This window comes from Nasonia vitripennis, chromosome 5, assembly GCF_009193385.2.
Source record: "Nasonia vitripennis strain AsymCx chromosome 5, Nvit_psr_1.1, whole genome shotgun sequence".
NCBI classification, from domain to species: Eukaryota; Metazoa; Arthropoda; class Insecta; order Hymenoptera; family Pteromalidae; genus Nasonia; species Nasonia vitripennis.
In genome coordinates, this window is record NC_045761.1 from 15,259,908 (window position 1) to 15,284,599 (window position 24,692).

The 24,692-nt window shown below is 38.0% G+C and overlaps 5 protein-coding genes across 22 annotated transcripts; 2 read left to right on the plus strand and 3 right to left on the minus strand.

Annotated features, from left to right (window-relative positions):
* The first annotated feature begins 1,714 nt into the window (after positions 1-1,714).
* LOC100116305 (ornithine decarboxylase antizyme 1) lies at positions 1,715-4,432 on the plus strand. Its single transcript, XM_008219318.3, has 5 exons — positions 1,715-1,721; positions 1,783-1,913; positions 1,986-2,235; positions 2,334-2,490; positions 2,583-4,432. The coding sequence occupies exons 1-4, from the start codon at positions 1,715-1,717 to the stop codon at positions 2,447-2,449; spliced, it is 504 nt and encodes a 167-aa protein (XP_008217540.1). The 3' UTR covers positions 2,450-2,490; positions 2,583-4,432.
* Positions 2,680-10,821, minus strand: LOC100116348. Of its 8 annotated transcripts, none has more exons than XM_001600818.6 (11): positions 10,391-10,805; positions 8,738-8,910; positions 8,513-8,667; positions 8,349-8,441; positions 8,017-8,169; positions 7,661-7,849; positions 6,829-7,002; positions 5,888-6,110; positions 5,685-5,780; positions 5,173-5,310; positions 2,680-3,466 (listed from the first exon to the last, which is right to left on the minus strand). In XM_001600818.6, exons 2-11 carry the CDS (start codon positions 8,886-8,888, stop codon positions 3,444-3,446), a joined length of 1,395 nt encoding a protein of 464 aa, XP_001600868.3. In that variant the 5' UTR covers positions 8,889-8,910; positions 10,391-10,805; the 3' UTR covers positions 2,680-3,443. The 8 variants fall into 8 exon arrangements, with proteins under 8 accessions (XP_001600868.3, XP_032457026.1, XP_032457025.1 ...); XM_032601135.1 differs by having other exon boundaries at positions 3,178-3,454; XM_032601134.1 differs by lacking the exon at positions 10,391-10,805 and adding an exon at positions 9,230-10,390 and having other exon boundaries at positions 3,178-3,466.
* A 408-nt stretch (positions 10,822-11,229) lies between these two features.
* On the minus strand, positions 11,230-18,891 carry LOC100116194 (microtubule-associated protein RP/EB family member 1). 11 transcript variants are annotated; one of them, XM_032601140.1, is made up of 8 exons: positions 18,160-18,392; positions 16,831-17,106; positions 15,410-15,635; positions 14,212-14,265; positions 13,685-13,776; positions 13,447-13,602; positions 13,198-13,277; positions 12,249-12,757 (listed from the first exon to the last, which is right to left on the minus strand). In XM_032601140.1, the coding sequence occupies exons 2-7, from the start codon at positions 17,095-17,097 to the stop codon at positions 13,236-13,238; spliced, it is 837 nt and encodes a 278-aa protein (XP_032457031.1). In that variant the 5' UTR covers positions 17,098-17,106; positions 18,160-18,392; the 3' UTR covers positions 12,249-12,757; positions 13,198-13,235. The 11 variants fall into 11 exon arrangements, with proteins under 11 accessions (XP_008217499.1, XP_008217502.1, XP_008217503.1 ...); XM_008219277.4 differs by lacking the exon at positions 13,198-13,277 and having other exon boundaries at positions 11,230-12,757; XM_008219278.4 differs by lacking the exons at positions 13,198-13,277; positions 18,160-18,392 and adding an exon at positions 17,368-17,893 and having other exon boundaries at positions 11,778-12,757.
* LOC100116234 (proteasome subunit beta type-2) lies at positions 18,831-20,886 on the plus strand. Its single transcript, XM_001600686.6, has 3 exons — positions 18,831-19,138; positions 19,407-19,763; positions 19,841-20,886. Exons 1-3 carry the CDS (start codon positions 19,048-19,050, stop codon positions 20,014-20,016), a joined length of 624 nt encoding a protein of 207 aa, XP_001600736.1. The 5' UTR covers positions 18,831-19,047; the 3' UTR covers positions 20,017-20,886.
* LOC100116382 (minor histocompatibility antigen H13) lies at positions 20,496-23,824 on the minus strand. The gene is made up of 6 exons (XM_001600817.6): positions 23,098-23,824; positions 22,734-22,844; positions 22,564-22,646; positions 22,331-22,493; positions 21,759-22,252; positions 20,496-21,686 (listed from the first exon to the last, which is right to left on the minus strand). The coding sequence occupies exons 1-6, from the start codon at positions 23,281-23,283 to the stop codon at positions 21,608-21,610; spliced, it is 1,116 nt and encodes a 371-aa protein (XP_001600867.1). The 5' UTR covers positions 23,284-23,824; the 3' UTR covers positions 20,496-21,607.
* Positions 23,825-24,692: the final 868 nt, after the last annotated feature.

Below are 24,692 nucleotides of genomic sequence, written 5' to 3' on the forward strand. Positions count from 1 at the left end.
ATCACAATTTCCTCGTTTTAATTTGCAAATAATTATTGAATTAACAAACAGTTTCTGTTGCAAATTTTTGTATGAGAAAACTAATATTTGATGAATTTAAATTGCTTTTGAAAACGATTGATGGGTACCTCTATGCATAATAATTAATTGGCCTAATAAAAAATACGTGCACTTAAACTTAAAAAACGGAGTCAAATGTCGTCTGTATTAAATTTTTTTGTCACATAAAGAGTTCGATATCTTTATCTAAAATCATTATTTGTTATAAATTAGCTTTTCATAAGTCCTAAATAAACTGTGTCTCTCGTATTAAAAGGAAATAAGAATTTATAAAAATTATCCTCTTTTTGACTAGCGATGTGCCAGATGAACCTCCTTAAATGATGTAGTAACTTTTTTCAAGATAGGATAATTCAAAGTTCTTCTTGTGTTTGATTAGTTTATAGTACTCAGATAATTTGATTAATCATGATTTCCAATTACATCTCAAGTTTCACACTTTTTAGCAAACTCTCGAAAGTAATCAATGTAAAAAATCTTATTAAAAAGTCTTCTACTTATAATTTTTTACCTTCTGCAATCGCTCTTGAATCAACTGCAACTGATTGGTGATACTACTTTTTTTTCTATATTTGCTTTAATATTGTGTTTATTTTCTGTGTTGAATTAGCATCATTTATTATTTTTGTAAATTTAATCAAAAATTAAACTTAAACTTTCAATATTAATGATATCACGCAACAAAATAAATGATTCAAGTCTGACATTTGTACAAAAGGAATAAGAAAAAAATACTCAAATATTATGCTTCAAATTCATGTACAACAAATGAATATATAGAAAACTGTTTGGTTAAATTCATTATTATGCTGGCACTTTTGTTATAAAGTCAAATTTTTAATTAAATAGACATTTACTGTGAATGGAAAAGTCAGTATTACTCAACGACAAAAACATATTTGTCTGCTTTGGCCAGCTGCCCATTCAGATGACGCCTCAAGTATCCAACAATCTCCCCTCCTATGCACAAACTCTCGAGTCTTTATAAACCAAGCTCGCTTCTTCAATTATCAGTTAACCATCAAATTCCTTATTAACCAAACCTTTATTGCTGACAATTGACAAATCCTCTTTTTATATGTTCAATATATATAGTAGTGATTCTGGGCTTTCTATAGCTAACAGTCAATTTTCAAATCTCAAATATATCACTGCATCGCCTAAGTTTAAATATTTTTTGAGAAACTGGTTCATTTTTAACTGTCAGTAAGATGGCTCTATTATTAAGGTATGATGATCAACTCTTTTGAGCATGATGCTAATTGATCAATTTTAAAAATAATTTTTTTAATTAAGCTCGATATGTATATACTACACAAAATTGAATAAACCATTTGTAGAACATAGAAATTTTTCTAATGCAGCTGCAACTAAAATTGCATAATAAAATGGATATAAGATAAATTACAATGTATTCTTCTAGTGATAGCTAATTGAATTATTGATACAGAAAATTTTAACAATTATTTTCATGAAAATATTTTTATCTGTGTATTGATACGATCCATACATTTTTATAGATAAGTAAAATGATTAGTCAGGAAACAATTAATCATAGCATATACGTAATCCTACCTATCAAGATATGGTGATTATTTTGAAGAATGTTGTGGATGTGAAAAAAAACTTATCAATATTGTTATGTTTCAGTGAGATGAGCAGTAAGTGTATCGATGAATCTTTGGAAGAAGGGTCTGGGGCCCTTCAACACTACTGTATAACGCTGGGTGTGGGGCCTCTGTGGTGGTCCTGATGCGCCCCATGCCGCATTGTCTGTATCTACAGTCAACACAGAGAGCCGCGGCGTGGGGATCAAGCAGAGTCAGCTCTCTGTGAGCTCCCACATTGTGCAAGTTCGTATACCAAAAAATAATTCGTATAATGTATGCATTGATTCTGAATGTTGACTTTATGAATAACAACAGGAGGATGAATTACTAAAAGCATTGAAAACCAATGAATCATTACGCTTGACCTTCAATTTACAACTGACGGAGAGTACATCGGTAGAATGGGAAACCGTGGTATGGCGAGGCTGCCTGTACATCCGGGTGCCAAGTTGTCTGCTGCCAGAGGGCTCAAAAGAGGGTTTTGTCTCTCTTCTTGAGTATGCCGAAGAAACACTGCACTGCACTAACATAGTCGTCTGCCTGCGCAAAGACCGCACCGATAGAGGTACGCTCAGCTTCCTTTATTTGATGCCGACCAGGTAGTATACTACAGTGAGCCGAGCTTCACCTCTAAATCGTCTCTGTCTTCTTCCTACAATCTAGCGATGCTGGTTCGTACATTCATGTTTCTGGGCTTTTCGGTCTTACCGCCTGATCATCCCCTGGTACCACCAGGCAGCGACACTGGCAATCTCTACATGCTCTATGCCATTGAGTAATCAGTAGTCCAGCTCTCGGGCCTCTTTAATTTAACGCATAGGTACTGCAATCATACTTTATTTTATTTAAATTTTTTTATTGGTTATACTATTATCTTTTATCATCTCATCATTTCATGCTTTTATTTTACAGGTTTTAATAATGTAATTACCGTCAAGATAAACAAAATTTGCTTGTGCACACTGCAACCAGTGTGTTGCTCAACCAATTGATCAAGATTATAAACAGGTTTTGAAACTTCATTTTGCTGCATGCGCCATATGCTGCAATTTCTCAGTACAATGAGAAATCTGCCAAGCAGCAACTGTTTTTCCCTCTTTTATAACCCAAAAGTAAACTGAAGAGAGACCCGATACCTAAGCGTTAAATTTTAGAGATAAACATTTAAAGGCAGATAGTCGCTTAAAAGTGTAGATCGCGTACAACCAGCTATTCAAAAGATCAATTCATTCTCTTGAACACAATGTTAAGATTTATCTCGTAAGATATAAAGTGCTCACAAAAGCTTATCCCACGTATTTCAAAGAGGTTCAGAGGTTCTTCTTTGCCAGCTCAACATCAGCAGAGCAAATTCAACCTTTGAATCGCCGAGGAAATTTATTATCGACAAATCTCTATGTTAATTGCGTGGCAGATTGGGCATCACCTTGACTATAGAATATTTATGATGTAACGAATTTAATCGTTTAATGTGCGTATGAATATTATAATTATCGATAGCATTATATTCCGAGGTTTACGTTTTATTACAGAAATGGCCACTAAAACATTATGACGCAACCTTAGCTTTTAGTACAATATACGTTTATTATATTCTCTTCTGAGAAGTTAAAGAACGGTGCGAGCTTTACGACATTGTTTTCAATAATTTAGTGTGCAATTTATAATTCTTTGGACCTGCTGAAGTGGCTGTGCTGTACTTAAAACTGGTTACTGACGTCACTTTTTACATCTTGATCACTGTTATTTTTGTATTACTGCAGTAGTTTTCTGTTATGAATCAACTGAAAAAAAACCTTTTTATTTATATTCAGTAATCAGTTGAAGAAGCGTTTCAAGTATTATATATTCTATATTTTAAGATATATGAGCGACAACGCTTGATAGAACTTCAAATTCAAAAGCTTGAAGCAAATTGTATTGAAACTTAAAAGCTCCATATTTTGCAGTTAGTGTTTTTCGCTTTACTTTATTCCTTGCTATTAATGCTGTCAATATTATATTATAATTCTAATTATCATTAGTATATAATTATTATTTTATTTTTTTCGTTATTGATGCATTATGCATGTATTTTAGTGTTTAGCATTAGTTTTTCGTATAGGTTTACTAACAAGGTTGAAGAAACAGCTAATTGGAATCCCCAATCGATTAACATGAGAATTTTTGCTAATAAATGCGCTCTTTAGTATTGACAAGGTTAACAGACAAAAAAAATTCAAAAATTCAAAAAAAAAATTTGTAAAATGTAAAAAATGCACAAAAAAATGATAAAAATGTTAGTAGTTGGTTAGGTGTATAAGCAATATATGAGGAAAATTGGTATGTTTATTGTTTTACAAAACTTACCTTAAGTACACGAAATGCAACATTAAAATAGATTATTAGACAACTGCTAGTAATGAAAGATGAGTGCATTTTACTTGGACCCATGATCAAAAAATACCGCGAAGAAATGTACAACATAGAAGTTCACAAATGTTAAAAACAGCAAAAAGATGTTTCTGTGTCCTAAATTTATTCTTCATATACATATAAAGACGTAATTTCCAAATAAATATTCTGTAAAACGTAATATTTACTTTATTTCACGTTAACCTCTATTATCAGATTTTGAAATACCACAACACAGCAAATGCAGAACATACCACATGTAATGTGAAAAAATTATGGTAAAAGGCAGTTGTGATGGATTCTATCATTTATATAAATTTGAATCAAGTGTACCATGAGTTCAATAAATTGTACGTTATTAGAGTAAACAAAAGTGAGATTATTTATTTATACATACTTATAAATGAATTATTGTAACCTGCATTTTCTCTGTTGAGACAAAACAATTTATTACCATAAAATCATAATTACATACTATTTGTAACTGTGGATATTAACTGTGGAAGTTTTAAAATATTTAAATATTTAAATGTGTGTGTGTGCGTGCGTGTGTGTGTATATATATATATATATATATATATATATATATATATATATATTCGAGGAACACGAGTCGCATCATGGAGAATGGTTACATTGAAAAATTATTGCAACAGAATGATAATAAAATGAGCATACATATGTCATGTATAGTCGTGAAAAGGTACCTAATCGCTTAAAGCAGACTAATCATACAAGTCTTGATACACTTTCTCCTCCCAACCATTATAATTATAAAAGCCAGCATTATACTAGGCATTTTTTTAAATCGTAGTATAAAGTAAAAGTGTTTCGAAATGCGTATAACAGGGCTACATTACTAACATGCACACTTTTCAAATATTCGCTTAATTATAGAAAACAGTTATAGAGACCAATGAATTCGTTCATTAATTTTTTTGCTTCATGAGTATCATTGTTCTTGGCATGCAAGAAAGAAGTGAAGGATTTGACAGTGTGTATTTGTATGCATGTGGATGTAAATGTATATAATATTATTATATTATATATGCGCGAGTTGGCAATGAAAGACGTTTCTTGCTCCCTTTTTATTTTTTCTTGCGATTACCGTAATTGCCCCGTTTATGCTTCTGATGGTGCTTGCTAGCGCCACCGCCACTGCTCTGAGATGAGCTTCGCTGTTTCTCCTTTATACTTTCGCCGGTCTGCTGTCCGCTAACTCCGCTGGCACACGAATTCTTGCTGCCTGATAGAACGACAAATGTTTTTGATCACTATTTAGCTGCTTCCATTTTATAAGAGTAGTCATTGTAAGAGCCTTCGAGTACTTTCAGATTCGTTGTGAAAAGAATTTTTTTCAAATTACGGACTGTCATATTATATATAAAGTCTTGTTTGTTTGCACGCGAAGTTTCAATTCGAAAGTTGGAAGTAAAGATATGAAAAGCATTTAATTTTTTCGTTGTCACTATGATATAAATTATAATACTGCAAACATCGCAGTGCTGAACGAACTCTTATAAGCGCCTATACTCAACCTATACTCAATGTAAAAATATTGTTTAAAAAAGGGGGAGTTTGCCACTGATCTGCGCCATATAGATTTTCGAAGTATCTCACCAATATCGCAGTCTTCGTTTATTTCTTCGCCGCCGTATAGTTGCCCATTATTGAGCTCGTCCATCGGCTTTTCTCCGACATCGATATGATTATCTTCTGAAAAAAGGAAAGACGGCAAAGTTGATTTTCCTTCAACGCAGCGACGATAGCAGGGGTGATTTTTATACGATCATCCATTATATCGACACAAAGTCAAAACTTACGTTTATCAGAGGGGATCGACACTTCAGGCGAGACGCTTTTCCAGCTAATCGGCGAATAGTAGGCAGTGTCTCGATCGTGGCCGACTCCATTTGTGGCCAACGTCTCGGGCATGTCTTTTTCCGCGACCACAGCCGTCGTTTCCGGCTCTTCCTGATCCTTGGAGCCGTTGATGCGTGGCTGCGCGTTCAACTTTTCCAACTTTACAAGACATTCGGTCAGCTTCTAAGATCGAGAAGAAAGCGTTGTAAGAATTAAGCTTGCGCATTATCGAGCCATTTAACGAACCATATGAGACACTTGCCGATAGATATTGTATAAAGCAGCGATTGAAAGTACATAATAATGAATTATTTTTGATAATAATATTAATCCTCGTGCAAACGAAACTGGATCTAGCGTAAGGAGACTTATATGCTCGCCAATACGGAGGCATCCAAATACTCCGCAATGCGTATTTACAAGATAAACGATTTGGGAAAAAAGTAGTCAATTGAGGAACGCTTTACAAATCAAGCTGGAGAATTAAAAGTAAAGTTTCTTCGGGTGGCTGAAAAAAGTCGCATAAAAAACAAACAAATTTTACAAAAACATCTTGAGTTTATTATTGGGTGCAGTTATAAAAAATATTCAGTTAATATCCTCGTGTGACAACAATTTAAAAGAAAAATCATGTACTGAGCATGTCTCCATATAGTTCGCTTGGAAAGAACAAATTAGCCGTGCGGATAATATACGGATGATGATAGGTACGATCAGAGCGCGCAAACATGAATAAAAAATTAAGAGACGAAATCGACTGATATAAAATGACAATTAAAAGCTATTAAGTACAGGTGCTTAAAGGGATAGGGACAAGAGGTGAAGCGATGCGGTGCTATTTTTCAGCAGATGAATTGAGCGCGCGAGCGCCAGCGCGGTTTGACTATTCCAAGTGCTTTACGTGCAGTTCGTTGTCGCCCGTTGTTTTCGTGCATTGCGGATTGTCGCACCACTGCTTCTCCATCTCTTCCTTCTCGGCTTTTAGGTCTTCGACCTCGCTGAGCGGGATGCTCACGTCCGCCTCCGATTCCGAAGCAGATGTTTCGCTTCTGCCAACCGATGGGCAGTCGCTGATCTATAGTACAAACACACGTAATTAGCACCTAAGTAGGTATAGCATCCATAAGAGACGTTTGAGCTGGCCAATTAAGTACACACCGTTTCGCAGCATTATAGCGATCAACGAAAGGCCGGCCGCTCGCATTGACTCGATTAGAAGTGAATTCCCAAAGAAAAATAAGGCAAACGATAAACTAAAAATAAACGTGAGACAGGCCGAGCAGCTGCGCCGATACTGCAGCACTTGCCAAGACCCATGCGCTCGTTGACTATCGTCCCGAAGAAGGGTCAAGTCTCAAGGTCTTGGTCTGCACGCTGTGCGTGCGCGTACGGAAAGAAAAGAATTAAATATCCCCGGCGCCGCGCCGCTGATAGGTCGCGTCGCCGCGCGCAAACACAGACTGACTGACACGCACACACGCTAATAATTGCGAGTGCATATGTCGATGTAACGCTTTGAAGCGCGCGAGCGCCGTGAGAGTTGAGTTGAGACCGTGTCCAGCACGTGCCTTATACTTGTAACTGCAGCGGCAGACTGAGCTCCCGGCCGCGAGATAAAGGTATATCATTTTAATCGCGAGTAAAAGAGAGCAGGCTGCGCGATTTATTATTGCCATCGAGTCGAGCGAAAAGTGCGCAGGACGTCGTTAAATCATTGAATGTGCGAGACTTACGCTGAAATCTTTGTCGCTGTCGGATGCATTGGCGAGCCTATTGATCTTAGATATTAGAGTTTCCTCGTCGGATTCATCCAGCGACGACTCGTCCGTGCCGATTTCCGAATACTTTCGTTTGCTGTAGTCCTGGTTGGGGCTGCCTACGGCCGAATCGATGCCGGACGTTTCCTCCGACATGGGCGGTACCTACAAAACGTCGTAGAGCGTACAAGCATACAGCATACTGCGTGCAAATGGGGAGAAACAACGAACAAGCTCACACGCACGCCAACGGTAGTAAGTACTAAAAGTATAGATAGTATCGAGAACTGATGAGGGAGCAGGATGTAAGCGTTGTAGATAGACAGACTTACCGCCGCATCCAGAATGTTGGAAACTCGGATTTTGGTCGGGGGCGGAGACGGAGACGTCTTGGATGCAGAGTCCAGACAAGAGAGCGTGGATAGGGTCAGCCTTATGGACTTGGCCAGGTTCTTACTTGCTTCCCTCATACTCATCGCCCTGTCCTACACCCACCACCACCATACGAATTTATCGAGCTTTTAAGGATTTATTCGACACGTTCAGTTCGGCTACTGCGTGTGCCGTGCCGCGTCGTCTCATCGCATAAGTATGCAGCATGCAGATGCGAGTACGAGATCTCGCTATGCGGGTAGACCTACATAATCGGCACGTATAGCTTTACCTTGATAACGGGAGTACTTCTCAGTCTCATGCTCTTGAGCCCGCTGCTCTTGATGGCCCTGATGCGCCTGCGACCCCTCTGTATGACGCGCACCTGAAAATCATTATACAAGTTACAAAACCAATTGCATTAAACTTCCATTATACCTACTGTAGTACACGTACCATGTCGGAAGGCTCGACTTGGGGATAGCCGAGGATAGCACCGAGCGCGTCGAGGCCGATCCGGATTATCCGCAGAAACAGCAAAGCCGGCAGAAAGATGATCCACGGCAGCGGCCTCACCAGATCGGCCTTGCCGAACGTCTTGCCGTTCTCCTCTGCGCGAAGGTTTCGTCATTGATCATTGTTAAGTATAGTCTGTATATAAAATACAAGCTTTATACGCACTTGCGCTAACTTCCTCAGAGGGCAGGCTCCACTGCACGGACTTTTCGACTATCCAGAGGATCCGGTCGATCAGCCTGAGGAATGCTTGTCCGATGAACATCTGCGCCGCTGACTCCATGCCGGACATTATCAGGCCGTTTACCTTGTCCATTATGTTTCTGTCCTTATTGAAACTATGAAGCACAAGACTATTGCTATTATCATCATCATTGCCGTACGCGATGGCAAAAAGTTTCCGCGACATTTCCCGCTAAACAGGTTCGTGAGGGGAGGAGGGGGCCGACTCGGATATCGGAGATATCGGATGCAGCGAGGCATGACCTCGGCTTATCGCGCGCAGCGTGTGTGTGTTGAAAAAAATAATAATAAATAAATAAATAAATAAATAAATAAATAAATAAATAAATAAAAATGTCGGTACGCACTGGTTCGCATAACAGGTACAGATACCTCAATTTCGTTACGGCAGTCCTCTGTGCTTCGAAAACGTACCTATATTAGTCGCATCTGATGGCGAATCCGTTATACCGTATAATTGACCGTAAGTATAGCCGATGTTTTCCGTCTTGTCGATTATGTCAACACTGCACATACACATTCTCTATACTGGCTCTCGTAGTACTTATACTGCAGAGATATAGCAGCCGCGGATCTGAATTCTGAGGTGCTGCCGGCAGCCGAAGGAAAATACTTGCAACGATAATATAACCAGAAGCAGAAATGGTAAACACGTCGCGAGTCGAGCGCCGCCGATAAGGGGCTGCGAGCGAATTATGCGCTTACAAATATATACGATGTACTTTTCGACAAGAGTGTCGCAACTAATGCAGTCTGCAGGTATCATCGGACGAAGAAGGATCAAGGAAGCGGCCAAAAAGTCGTGGTTAACTGTAATTCTGAAGAACCGACGCGTCCCCAAAAGAGCGACTGACCACGAGTCTCAACTCAAATACTCAGTCTCCATATTATATACTTATTTACTTACGACGGCGGGAGGAGCTGGCGCAACGTGTTGCGGCGCGAGATAATTATATAAGTATATACAGATTCTGCATTTTTGCCATCTCGCCGTTCGCGAATCGCGGCGCAGACGCGAGCGATAAGCGTGCGTTACTTATGCAACGTTTGTCGCGATTTTGAAAAAAAAAAAAAAAAAAAAAACTATATCTGGATCTCTCGCCGACTGCCGGGTCAAAGTGCGCTGAATTTTTGCTTGTCTGCATGCGGCTCAGCTGTGTACTGCATTTATTGTCATGCCAATGGTGATTTTCCCGCGGCGGATATATACCTACTCTTATAAAAGCGAATATGAGTAACGCCGCGCAGAGATATCATATATATTAATATTACTCGAGAGTACACAGTTCTGTGACCATCGACAAGGAGACCGCGGGGCTCGAAAATGAGTGTTTACGCTTTCTGCGCACAGCGACTTAGATACCTACAGGGACTACTTATGTTTACAGCCAATGTTTTGATGGTGAATTCGGTAGCCGCGGCCTGCGGGCTGCGACTCCGGCCTCGAGGCAACGTTTAGAACGCGCGAACACACGTAAGTATATTAAACCGCCTCGCGCTCTCTGCGGTATTTGTATGTTAAAATGTCAGAGTCCATGCAACGAAAATGATGTTGTTAAACGACGATTGACGAACCTTTATGCCCTGTGTATTCAGTCAGTCACGCTCGCCGCAGAGTACGGTTGGTATGGTATGGGTCGTTCAAATCTCGAATATTCCCCGTATATTCCTGATTCCTGGCCTTTGGTGATGATGCGGACGCAGGCTATACGAACACAGTGTGTAAAACTCGTTGGTCATGCGTTGTCCTTTTCCGGCTTTACGATTGCTGCGGCTATCTTAAATCTTAATCATCGGTCCGGGTCGGGAAGTGCATGACGCGAATCCTGTCCTACTGCGTCGACCGGCAACTTCTCTACGTCTGCAAACTACTTATTGGCTCCGAAGACCGCAGGAGAAGAAGAAAACGATGAGAGCTGACGAGAGCTATTGCTATAGGGTACTCTGCGCGCAGAAGCGATCTTCGCGAGCGACAACTACGGGCAGCACTGCGGCCGGCCGCCGGCTTGGGGACTTTTCGCGCCCAAACATCCCCTCTTTATCGTCCTCTGGTCGCGTCTCGCGCGCTCCCGCCGTTCGTGTATCTCGTACTTATTCTCGTCCTCCGTCGCTATATGGCTTTATTAATTCCTTTATTGCCTCGCGCAGCTACATACATACATCTATAATACCTATAAGGTATATATAGTATAAATACATGAATCATTATATTTATTTTTTTGAATTTGTTCGCTGCGCTCTTGTTTTGCCAATATAGCGCGCTTGGCTTGTTCGCAGCATGAGAATGAACTGTCGTTGACAGAAGAAATCGGTATTTACACACATATACGTTTGATTACTTACATAATATTTGAAACTCGCGATGGTATATACCGCGGACTTTTAAATGAATATGACAGCACAATCAAGGAGAATAGTTTTAAATTTCGTTTTTATTAAACTTTCGTTACATCGCTAAAATTTGAAATCGAAAGCATACACGTTAATGATCATCTTACTGCTTGATACAATAATAAATACACAGTAGATCCGCAAATACTATTTCTTAATTAAAGTATTGTGCAATGTGCTTCATGCCTTGTAATCTAATTAATAGATACAAATGAAAATTGTTTGGTGCGTAAGACACAATATTTCGCGCATTAGCCTTCTTGGAACATTTTATATTTTACAATATTTTAACCTTACATACGATATCTTATTCGATGCCTTCTATTTACTCTTGTAACGGTCAAATTTACTTATAAAACAGGTTAACTAACTCCAAAATTTCAATAATCAAATCTAATTGTTATTTGCGCTATTTTGTCAAGTTTTGCATGAGCAGGGATTGTGAAAAGGAAATCTTTGATTCTCTTGATTAAGTGTGGAGGTTTATGAAAGTTTATCATATATCATTTTTCATGTGGCTATATAAAATCCAATTAAAGCTAGCTAATACATTAAACTCTTTTTGGAATACTTTTAACTTCTGTACAAGAACACGCTTCACACTTTTGTCTTTTAATCTTATTATAGTCATGCTAAAAATCCAATGCATCAAAATGATCTGAAGGTAAAAACATCCCTTACATTTAAGAGCTTAAAACTAGTCAACGTAAAATTACTTTTACATGGTTCTTCGTGTTTTCTGCTAAAAATAAGATGATAAAATAAAATTTTCCAGTATAGTATTTTAGTGATATTTCTAAAGAAAACCGAATGACAATTTGAAAAAAAAACTTGATTTCATTTCAAGGGTACATACTTTTTAAATCCAAACAAAAATGCCAAACAATAAAATTTTTCAAAATTAACGTGATTCACAAAGAATCGCTGATTTTGTTCTTGTTTTAAATATAGAACAAACACTTTTGCACACGTTTCATTAAGATTGAATTGCATTCTTTGAACAAGCAAATCTATTTGTGAATTATAAAGAAAAAGAGCAAAACCAAATTAAACAAAAAGTTTATTTTACATAATACGAAAAGAACAGTTACAAACGCAGGTAAGTTTTAAAATTACTATCCATACGTTAAAATAATATTAGAATAAAAAAAAACAGACTTTTACAAAAGCGTTGTTTTGAGTGCAATTTTTACTCCTAGCTTCTGCCATAATGATACAAGCTTAAAATTTTTTTATAAATCTGTTTTTTTTTTGTCTTTGCAACCCTAAGGAAAATTCAAAAACTGATGTGTAAAATACACTTATGTTAAAAACATAAATTTCATTGAACTATTGGAAAAAATATAACGAGAAAAATGAAAAGAACGCGCAAACATTCAACGATTCATATGAGTTATCATAGTAATGCTTCATGTGTCGACTTTGACTTTAAACAGACTTGACTCTATTGCTCCACTTTGCTTCTTATTTGAACCGTAATAATCGATCCAGTTAGTATTTATCGTCTTCGTGATCTTCTCCTTCAATTTCTTCTGGAGGTGCAAAGCCATCCTAAAATAAAATACTCATTACTTTAAACTATCTGCAGACACTTTTTATGATTACTCAATTAATTTTCTGGACAAGAACTATGTTTAAAGCTACTGTACTACAATTTTAAGTAACGCAATGTACTTTTCCAAAATAAGAAAATTTTCCTACATTAAGGATAAGCATAGGTATCCCAACTCCAAGGTACTTAGGACTAATAAAGCTTTTGAGATTATACCTTAAAATCTTAAAGTAACTCATGTGGGCATTGGAAAAGCTTTTAGATTGGTTAACCAAGATAATTCTTCATATTTATAAACAACACGCACAATCAAATATTTGACAAAAAATATTTTCAACATAAAATTATTATTTTGTTCAAGATCTTTATCAATGCCATTTAACCCTGTACACCAAACCACATAAAACGTGGGATGCAATTGTACAGCACATTGCTTTACCTTAATTCTAACATGATCAGCTATTCAAACAACTTAAATTAATACGTTTGATCACCACATTCGTCGATGTTTCCATTGTCCTGAAATCATTGTCATATAACACCTTACCTCTTTCAAAATCGGAAAAAACCGTTCTAATTTTCTTGGAAAAATTATTTTTTGAAACTAAATTTTTAAATAAAACGTATAACCACGACTAAGGGGTGATAAAGAAACAAATACGGAAGTAGAAATTAAAATCGTCAATACCTCAGTTGCATAAAGAACTTCTAAAATTTTCTGTATGATTGGGGGGGATTCACTGTTGTCACATTCTTGGCACATAACTTCAATATCTCTCAGTTTACCAAAGTAAAAATCTCGTTCTTTCTCCAGCCCATCAACAGTAATTTTCAATTCCATGATCTACAAGACATAAACAAATATGAGCTGAGTAAAGTTAATATTATTGCAAAATAAAAAGGCTCACACAATACTTTCTTAATACCTGAGAACTAAGTTCATCAACTTTTCCCGGTTCACCGCGATTTCCGAGACCTCCTATTTTTGCTGGCGCACGATTTGTTGCAACTTTGTTAACTGCATAGAACAAATGAAATAATTTTATTTATTAAAATAATTTTCGTCAGTTTCCTTTACTTAATGTTTGAAACTTTGAAATAGAAAATTAATTCACAAAAATAGATAAGTAAAATCCAATACGAATACCAATATGTTAAAAATGATGATGTTAAAGATTAAAAAGTGTAAGAATAATAAAATTGATGGTTAGAAAAATTTAACAAGCTTTATGCAATGAGCGTTTCAAATAAAGCCGATGCAAGATTGGTATTACTTTGAATCATGCAGGTATATAACACACTAATTTAAAAAATAAATTTACAAATATATGAATTTGTAATAGGAAAGGTGCAAATTTTTTAGTCCTAAGAATTTCAGGGATTTTGTAATCTACTGCTTACAAAAGATAACAGAACAGGTATGGTTAAAAAAAAATATTAAAATAATAATTACTAGTCTTCTGTATAGTTTTTGCAGGTACTTGGACAGAAGATTGCAGTCCTTCACCTGTGATGAAGTTTCATATAAACGAAGCATTAAAAAATATTCTGTAATATTTCTATTTCATGAACTCCTCAGCATCAGTTGTTAAGAATATTTTTTGTATAATGAAAATAGTATATTTTACATATGTACAAAAATATAATTAAAATTGCTGCTAAATATCTTTTTAAAAGTAGCCTTTGATCGATCATACTGCATTTCATTTTGCCTAGTTAGTGTTGGTTAAATAAGCTAAATCTTTGTGATTACCATTTTACTTTTATTTTTGTTTTATGTCTGTAGTAAAGTGTGAAAAAAAACTGTTCTCATAAACTTGGCAATAAATATTCAAATAACTTAGTAACAGAGGCACAAACTTTTATCAATTGCTATTAAGGGGATGTGGGAGCTGAAAACACTGTTTTTCTGTTCCATATAACTTTTTGAATAAAGCTTGCAATGAAAAACAAGTGTTGAGTTTAGTGAATCATTCTACCAAAAAAAAAAAAAAAAAAAAAAAAAAAAAATACCAATCGGACTTTTGGTTTCTGTAAAAGTTGTGAAATACGAGCGGGTGTTTACGCGTGTTTATGCGATTACAGCGCCAACCTCAAATTTTACTTATTAACTTTTTTTAATTTGAAATTTCATCAACATAATGAGCAGAGCGACATAGGTTTGAGATAAGTGAATCATTATACCGAAAGAAAATGTCAATACGGCTCTTATTTTTTTTTTGGCATTTGAAATACTAGATACCCGGTGGCGGATTTGCGAAGCTATAGCTCCCACCTTCCCTTAAGAGCCAGCCAAAACAGATTTGTTACTGCGCAAAGATACAAAATTTTAAGCCCTTGTTCTAAAGATTACTTTTTAATGCAACAAATGTGAAATTCTTATTTTTTATATTGACAAATTATTAAATAGAATCTATTTTTTATGAAGATTATACTGCAGATTGTTTTGCACAATTTTTACAGTAATAACATTTCTTTGTAAATGAAAATTTTATAAACTTTGAACGTTTGTGAACAGTTTTTGATTTTGTGATTATAGTTAGTGTTATAATTTGATATATTTGAGATCAAAAGTTCCGTTAAATTTGATGATAATGTGTTAGTGTAAAAATGTCTTATAAAAAAATAAACAAAAGCATTGTAGACTGTACCGGTCCTAGGTGCTGGTTTAGATGGCATGGGGGCAGTTCGTTTTACCATTCCAGCACCACGTGGCACATTATTGCCACCACTGCCCATTGGTTCACCTCCTCGCATAGCAAGGGCGTCATACACATCGGTTCCTGAATAGTTTGCATCAAAGAACTTCTTGAACCACTGCAAAAACTCAAAGTTGTCTTGGAACCTGCCTTTGACCAGCTTATCGATCGGTACAATCTGTAAATGATGTCAGAGATTCGAGGGATACAAAATGGAAAAAATAAAATAACTTCAAACTTAACTGGTAGAAAACCATTCTTGAAAAATAATAAATCATAATAAAAGTAAATTGGTATTGATTGTAGATTGGAACAACAGCTGGATTATTCAGAATCATATCTCAAACATAATGCATGATGATGATAACTAGAGCCAACAAAACCAATACAAACAAAAGTAAAGGACCAATCAAGCACTTGGATAAATTATCTTACTTTTATCATTTCTAAATATAGCTGTACAAGTGATTCGAACTAAGCACCAATTCACTGCTATACTCTGAGAATAAAGAAACAAAATAATTTGTTTACTGGAGAACAAAATTATTATAAAGTAGTCTGTAGGGTTCAGAGCTGCTATCTAAATAAATTCAATGTTTTACTATTGGGTAACATAAAAATGAGTAGAGTACCATACCAACAAAAGCGTGTGTGGGTACTGATATTTACACTGTGCAAAACACTGAAAAGCCATGTGAATTTCTCATTAATTTAAGCAAATATTCACCACATGTTCTAATCTCATTGTGTACAAAGAGTATGTTACAACTGTTAAAAAAGTGAACTTCACTTTAGAAGAGAATGTTTTTTTTTTGTTTGAAGAACGAAACAATGCTTAGGCTTTGACAAAAAAAAAGTAGAATCAAGATGAGTGGATGCACCACATACAGTCTTGTAGTATTGTTCATAGTGTACAATGAAGAAGCTAACATGCGACAGGCGGTGCATGGTACTAAGAAATTTTTTAATGAGATATCGATGTACTCATTTGCTGCCGCGGTATGGGTTGCCGCTGCTGAATATGTTTCTGTGGCACATGCTGCTTCTGTGGAAGTGGTACCAATTGTGAATTTGAAATGGCATGGGTTCCATCAACTCCAGAGCCCAGAGGAATACAGCCGCGCGCGTCGAACGCTTCGTACTCGCGGCCGTCGTAGTTAGCATCGAAAAACTTCTTAAACCATTGAAGAAACTCAAAGTTATCTTGAAAGCGGCCTTTAATGAGTTTGTCCACCGGTATTACCTGAACCAGTTTAGCAGTGCTTTCAATATCATGAGTTAACATGAGCGAGCCTCTTTTCTCATGAGCACAACAGATTTTCAATGCATTTGTCACGTATTATACCCTTGATAATGACCATAGATGTGCTTACCTTATCTACATTCATTTTCTTAAAGCCACCCTGCAGCAGCTTAAAGTTCTGTATATACTCGTGTTCAAGGTTTGTCTTAAATTTAACCCTCTTCAAGGGCACCGAGCCCGGAAACAGCATGTCCATGAATTGACAGTATGCAGCACCAGTGCAGAGCTCTTCAATTTTGGCGAACGACGACTGCAGACAATCGTTGACCCAAGCCAGCATGTCGTGACGACTGAGGTTCTCAGTCGTCACATTTGTTGCGTACACGTTGACAGCCATGGTTGTTACCTACAGATGAATTGTCATTGTTAAATTTTTTGAACGAATAAATGTAACCAACAAAAAATTGCAGCGCTTTGTTCTCAGGCGAGCAGGAAAATAAGTAGAGCCGCACGTATATTCCACTGTAGAGATTATGCGACGACACGGCTGGCGCACAGACAGTGACCTTAGAAGCCCGAGCGTCGCAAGTATACAGTACTTATATACGCACGCTTCGCCCCCCGTTCTCCCCGGGCGGGCGGTGCAACAATTACGCATGCTAATCACCTCCTCCTGTTATCGTTCGTCCACGTCCTTCTCGGCCGCTTCAAAGATACCCGTCGTCACACACCATTGCGAGCGCGGCTACTATACTTAAGTATATAAGAGTCGGATACGTTGTACGGCTCCCGTAAAGTTGCCCGCCGTAAAAAGGCGAATCCTCGGTGCTGCGGCGCTCGTCAGCGATCGCAAAAAGTAAAAAAAAGACACGCGCCAAGGAGAGTGCTTCCCCTTTGCTTCGCTATACATGTAGATTATGCTTAGGTACAGGAGAGAGCTCCCGCGACGAGGATGCCGAGGAGAAAAGCAAGTGCTTAGGCGAAGAGGAAGCTCGCTCGCTGAGCACCGACGAACTGCAGGAGCGAGATGGACAACAGCTCGCGCAATTATGCACATTAAGTACACGCGCGCGCGCACATAATGCGTGTATGTACACACAATGTATGTACGTGAGCAATAGCCGATTCTCGGCGTGTCTCGAATTCCTCCCGAAGACCCGAAGGGTCAGAGAAAGGGGTGACGTGCATGCGGGTACTTGAGCGATAGGCTCGGCGGGTACGGGTATATATACGGGTAAGTCCTTATCGAGGCTCGCGAAATCGCGTGGGGATTCGCGTTGGAGCGAGCCGCAGGACGCGCGCGAGTTGGCCGGAGCGCCGTCCTGTTCCTTCATATAGCTAACGGTTTCTCGCCCCGTTGCGGGCACACTTTTGGACGGCCGCAGTGCCGCACGAGCGGACTGCAGGGACCGGGCAAGGGCTCGGCAGATCGTCCCCGGGGGACAGCTCTCAAACTTACCGGCTACGGCGAGTCACTCTCGTTGCGGCTTTTCCGGGACGTGCCTGCCTTTGAGCTTGACTCCCAAGACACGGCTGCTGCGAGAAAACTGTTAACTGAGCTGCGAGCTGTGCTGCAGTGTCGCTCAGTCGCTGTGTGCCTGTGTGTGTGTGTGTGAGTGTGTGTAGCCTGCGTGCCGTACTCGGTACTGCCGTGTGCCGTGTGGTGCTGGTGCGATCACTGTTGCGAGTGTTGCGACGATTAACGACGACCGCGGATTCGTCCAGTGAAAGAGGGAGCAGCGCGGATATATTCGTGCGCGATGCTAGCGATTCTGGTGGCGACTCTCGACGCGAGCAGAGAATTCAAATTTCCTAAATTTAATCTATATAGCTGCTTTTTATTTTTTTATAATTTATTCGTTTCACGGGCCGCGGGCGTATGCCGTATACTCAGCTTATATCATACTAGCTGATGTAGGGGAAATTCAATACATGTGGTGAATTCGCTGCACACTTTATAATTATTGGTGCGGATGACTAAGTTCCCGCAGTTGCACTTTTGGGCTATTATCGAACATAATACCTTTCCGTACCCACGCGGATGATTTTCAAGACTCGGAGCGTATAGATGTTATTTTTCCTTTTTTAAGCGCGTGAATATAGGTATAATTTGAAAGTAACGCGTTTTTAAAAACCTCCGCGAAATATGAATAGCACCGAATCGCGTCGCAACTCGCAATTCGCATTCGTACGATTCGCGGAACGCGGCCGGTATAAATGAGTTACAATTCAAAGATGGCTTCCACCTAGAATGACACACGGTTTTCGGCAGCCGCGGATACACTGTTCAGAGCCGACACCAGCATTCCAAGAGATTTGAACAACATCTTCGAGAGCAAGAACGAAAATGGAGTGTCTTATAGGAATTCAATTCAAGGACTTTGTCCTCGTTGCGGCTGACATGACCAACGCTACCTCGATCATGGTTATGAAAAGCGGTATGATTATATTCGATTTCTGTCTGGGCTAACCTATATCCAATGACCTTTTTGTTTGGCACTCTGTAACTGTGTATCTATTTATTCATTAACTTTGTATCCATCTATTTTTTCTACGAAAAATTCTCACTTTTTCACAAAGCATGCACAATTCTGATTAGCTCAATTTTTTATTGTACTTGCACAGACTAGTGTTTACCAATAAAATAACTTGTCATTCAAATGGGATTTGTAAACTTGCACTGATTCGAATCTTACTTTATTCCAGATGAGCACAAAATTCATCAGGTGTCTAAAAAGCTTGTCATGGCAGTGTCTGGTGAAAGCGGAGATGCAACACAGTTCTCAGAGTATATCAGTAAAAATTTACAACTATATAAAATGCGAAACGGATACGAATTATCTCCCAAGGCAGCTGCCAACTTCACAAGAAGAAATTTGGCAGACTACTTGCGTTCCAGAACACCTTACTTCGTCAACATGCTGATGGCTGGCTATGATGATCACACTGGTCCAGAGTTGTACTTCATTGATTATTTGGCATCCTGTGTTAAGGTGCCTTATGCTGCACACGGATATGGTGGTTTCTTCTCACTCACTATTCTGGATAGATATCACAGAGACAGTACGTTCATGTAGCTTTTTCACTAATCAGCGATTAAAACTACTTCAACCGTGTTATATATATAAAATCTTTTTCAGATTTGACAGAAGAGGAAGGTTATGCTTTACTCAAGAAGTGTGTTCGTGAAATTCACAAAAGACTCATCGTTAACCTTCCAAACTTCAAAGTTCAAAAAATATCCAAGGATGGAATTACAGACCTGCCACATATTACTGCTCAAAATTTAGCAGTTGAAGATGCTGCTGCAGCATGAATTCACAAAATAAGTTACTTATTTTATATATATATATAACCTTTCTTTATTTTTTCTTCATAGGAATTAAATGATTTGAAAAAAAAACCTGAATTTCTAATTTGTTGCTAAAAGCAGCTACGTTTGTGCATACACTGATTTTTTAATGAAATGAAAGAAAAAAACAAACTGCATTTTTTATTTTTTTTTTACAAGTATGTTTATTGAATTTCGTACATTTATGTGACAGCAATTGTAGGTGTAAAAATTCATTCATGTGTAAAAAAGTTTCATACCTCATCTCATATATGTGGTCGATGTTTGATATTTTTTTTTTTAATGGATCATTTTTAACGTCAGTGTGATTTTTTTCTTAGAAATAAGCGACTTGATATTATTATGCTGTATAAACTCTGCTTATAAAAGATAAACTTAATTACAGGAATCAATAGAAGATAACTTGTCAGTCTCTAGAATGGTAAAAAATCAGAAGACAAAAAAAGACTTGAATCGCATTTAGTATATTTTCTTGATTGGCATTTTGCTATATTTTCAGTTTCATAAAGTCTTATAATTTTGCGGAAGATAAATTCATAAATATTGTGCGCGAGATTTTTCGCTCAATAATGGAAAATAATGACCTTTTTTCCACTACAATCAATCAGCCACATACGTTTTCCATTTTTGATGCAAAATGCAATAGGTTTGACAGAGTGTTGAACTAGAATGAACAAAACAATTACTCTAAGAGAGTTTTTTAAAAACTTGAACACGTATTGTCCAGATCCAGACTATTGAAATGTTCAGAAAAATCTATCAGTTATCCCTGTGTTAAATTATAGTACAATACAATCGTAATATAAATTTATACATCAATCGATAAAAAGTAAACAAAGAATAATAATTACATCAGCATTGCACGATGTAAATTAAAAAAGTCGTTCAATTATTGATGAACACATCTGTTAGGACTATCTCATTAAAATAAAGATTTGCTTAATTATTAATTGTCTTTACACTTTTTTCAAAACTGTTTAAATACAAATAATTTGTAATAGTAATCATTTAATCGCCAACAGTTTCCATGTATAGCTGATTATACTTTGGCAAACATATTTCTTCTTAGACATTCTAATAGAGAATAAGTAGTTGACAAAAAAATAGGTTCGTGAAATTTAGGCTATTGTTTTATATCAAAGTTTTAATTTCAATAGTCGTGGAATGATTTTCATTAGATCAAAGGATGATGCTTGAGAAACTTGATAATCTAAGAATCTTTCCTACTATCAATTTTTTAACTCTTGGAAACAATGGTGTAAAGGAAACAAACTATTATTCATAATGCTAAAAAATTGGTAAGGAAAAAAGCATTCATCAAAATTATACACTCTTAAAGGAAGTAACATCAATACTTCCTCAGCCACTATGGCTGCGATCTGTGATAGACAACTGATGTCAATGTACATACATACACACACAAGTATCCACAAGTTGATGATTCCTGTCTCATCGAGAGACAACTGTCATTATAGGTATCAAACGTGGACTCGTTTCTTTAAACGTGTCGACGTTTTATACATTATCACGTTTATCATCAGTAAAAAAACTGTTTTTATTTTTCTTTTTTACTGCCTGTTTGTGTGGTTTCTTTCTTGTCCTCTTCAGCAGTCTCCGATGGATGATCCTCATACCTAGTATTAGCGATTGTATTAGAATCTTTTCTGAAGAGAAATTCCTATTTTGCATAAGAATGTCATACTCACGAGAATAAAGCTTTCAAGTCGCCCTTCACAAGAGCAACCAAGAGCGGAGTTCCTAAACAGGCAGGTACCAAATACAACAGAGCAGGTTGAGCGTGATTGAACAACTGCATGAAGAGCAGCGTAACAAGCAGTCCCATAAAGTAGGCAAAAAATGTTGAATAAAAGTAGGTATTGGATTTTCTGCTGAGACTGTGATCGAACCTAAGCAGCAGTGCAATGAAAATCCCAGGAACAACAATGTCTCCTAGTCCTAACATGGCAAAGTTGCTGCCATTGAGCCCCTTTTCCAGCAAATCCTGAGGAAAGACTAGCTTAATGGGAGCCTCGAAAGATCTGGCCACCGTGACCATAACGTTGGTGCCAAAGACCCAGAAAATGTCATAGACAAAGAGTCCGCATAATAAAATGCAACCAGTAACAACATTGTTCAAGTGTAAAAGCTCGACTCCATTGATTGCAAAGGCAATTCCAAACAGATTGTTAGCAATCCAGTGCTGCAAAAGAAAATATTGTAAATTTCTGAATTTGAGCAAGCATGGATAAGACGGAGGTGAATATTCTGGCAGGCTTACCTTCTGGAGTAAATACCAACCTCCGAACATGGAGCAGCAAACCAGGCAAACAATATCGTGCAGATTGAATTTGTAGTTGATGATGTCGTCACTGTTTCCCGTGAGACGCAGATGGTATTGGGTCTTGGGAATGGCAGCAGGCACCAGTGAGGTGATGAGTGGGCTAGAATTACAATCAATATCAATAGTAATAGAACATTGACGGCCGATCGCAGTTTCTTCAGAAGGCCTACCTTGAGAGATGGCAGAGGGCCAAGATTCCAAGGAAAAAGAAGTATCCAGTGAGCAGCAGATTGATGTAGTCCTTGGAGAATATCTGAAAAAGGTGGAAAGAAAAGGCGAAAAATAGAGAGAGAAGAGAGAGAGAGAGAGTGGCGAAAGTAAGGCTGGGTTGTATAAGTACCTGGAAAAAGACGTAGAGTCCGAAGAGCGCTATGCTGGAGATGAAGGGAAACATGGCAGCGTCCTTGCGGCTCATGGTCTCGGGCTTTTCCCCGCTGGTCTCAAAGTGTTTCTACGCATTGTAAACAAGAAAAATGAATGAGCGATAGAGATGCAGTTGCGTCGGTAGAGCCCGGGCTCTTGCAACATCTGTTTGGATTTGTCGAGCGATAAGCGCGAGGAAACGCGGCCGCGCGGGCCTACGGCTGATCCGCCGCAGGAATCCCACGCCCCAGGGTCTGCATTGCCGAGGGGGCAGGGGGACAGCTGTTGCTAACAGGTACAAGTAAACAGATGTTAGAGAAAAGCAAGTGCGAGAAAGTAACCTGCTGCTCCCGGTGGTGCCTGACGGAACGGTAGCTGCCGAAGAAGATCGGCAGGATGGCCATGATGACGAGGCTGCTGTAGGCGATGAACATGCCCTCGGGAGTCGAGGGCACCTTCGCCGTCGCGTTCTGCACATACTCGGTCAGGTTCTCCGCGGACACGATCTCGTTCACCGTATCTGCCATCTTGCAAGCGCCGCGTCGTCACAACTCGAACTGTCTGCTCCCTCTTGGAGCACGCTGCTGTGAGGTGACTGGTCACTGGAGCCGAGTGCCTGAGTGAGCAAGAGTCACAGAGAGATCGAGCTGTGTAGACTGTAGAGTCGGGGAGAGACGTGTACTGTGTAGAGTACTTATATATATTAACTACTTTGTACAGTGTATACAGTCTCTACGTATAAAGCTACACCTGTATACTATCAGCTGTACTGTATTAGTATTATTTTGTACTACACTTATACGGCTTATACTCTCCATAAATTATTTGGTGGCCGCCCTCGAAACTAAACGGTTGCAAAAATTTGTAGCTTATATGCGGGAAAATGACAAAAAATATCTCTCCATATCAGCCAATATATTTTATAGCAAACCAACAGTTCTCAGCGTTGCCGCCAAAATTGGCGCTGATAGTAAATTGTACACAGAGCGAATAGCTTGTCCTGATCTGCAGCTCCTCTCTCGCTTCTATGCCCTGCTGTGTTGGCTGCTTATGGCTATATATGAAAATGAACTAAACCAAACTCGCTAAAAAGCTTACTATAAAGTCGTTTGTGCGCGTGCGTGTCTGCAGCCGGTATATAGAGAGAACCTTTTTTAAAATAAAGTTAAGGTTAAATCTTACACAAAAGTACAAGAGTCACGATTTTCACTGCAATATTTGTTAAGTAATATTGTTTCGAAAATTCGATTTCCTAATGATATACGTTTGAACGATTGAGAGCTCACGTGATCAATATGACGGCGCGAAGGATGAAAATATATATGGATGTATAAATTAACGCATGTAAATTTTAATACATAAAATAACCTTATTGTTTTCTCCAAAATCATAATAGAGATGAGAGATAATGCTTCAAAATCAAAATAGATTCATGATGACTGAATTTATGTACTCAAATGCCCGCGGTATGCTAGGTTAGGTCTTAATCCTTTGAGCCGCCATATTGGAGAGCTGCCGTTTTAAAAACTACTCAAACATAAGAATTTTTAATTATATTAGGGTCTAGAGGTATTAAATCAGCAAAAAATTGATGCATAACGCATTCTTATGCTATTTTCTACTGTATATAAGTATTTATATGTATATAGCAGAACCATGCATCTGGGTGTCTGTTCCCTATATACTATCATCGCCACTTTTGGCGGCAAAACTGAGAACTGTTGGTTTGCTAAAATATAGAAATTGGTATTGCTTTAAACCGGCGCAAACTTTTTTGAAAGATAAATATGATGTGCCCTTGATGTATACAAAAATTTACAAGCATTTTAAACCCCTAGGGATTTCATAAGAAATATTTTTTGTCATTTTCCCATATAAGCTACAAATTTTTGCAACCGTTTAGTTTCGAGGGCAGCCACCAAATAATTTATGGAGA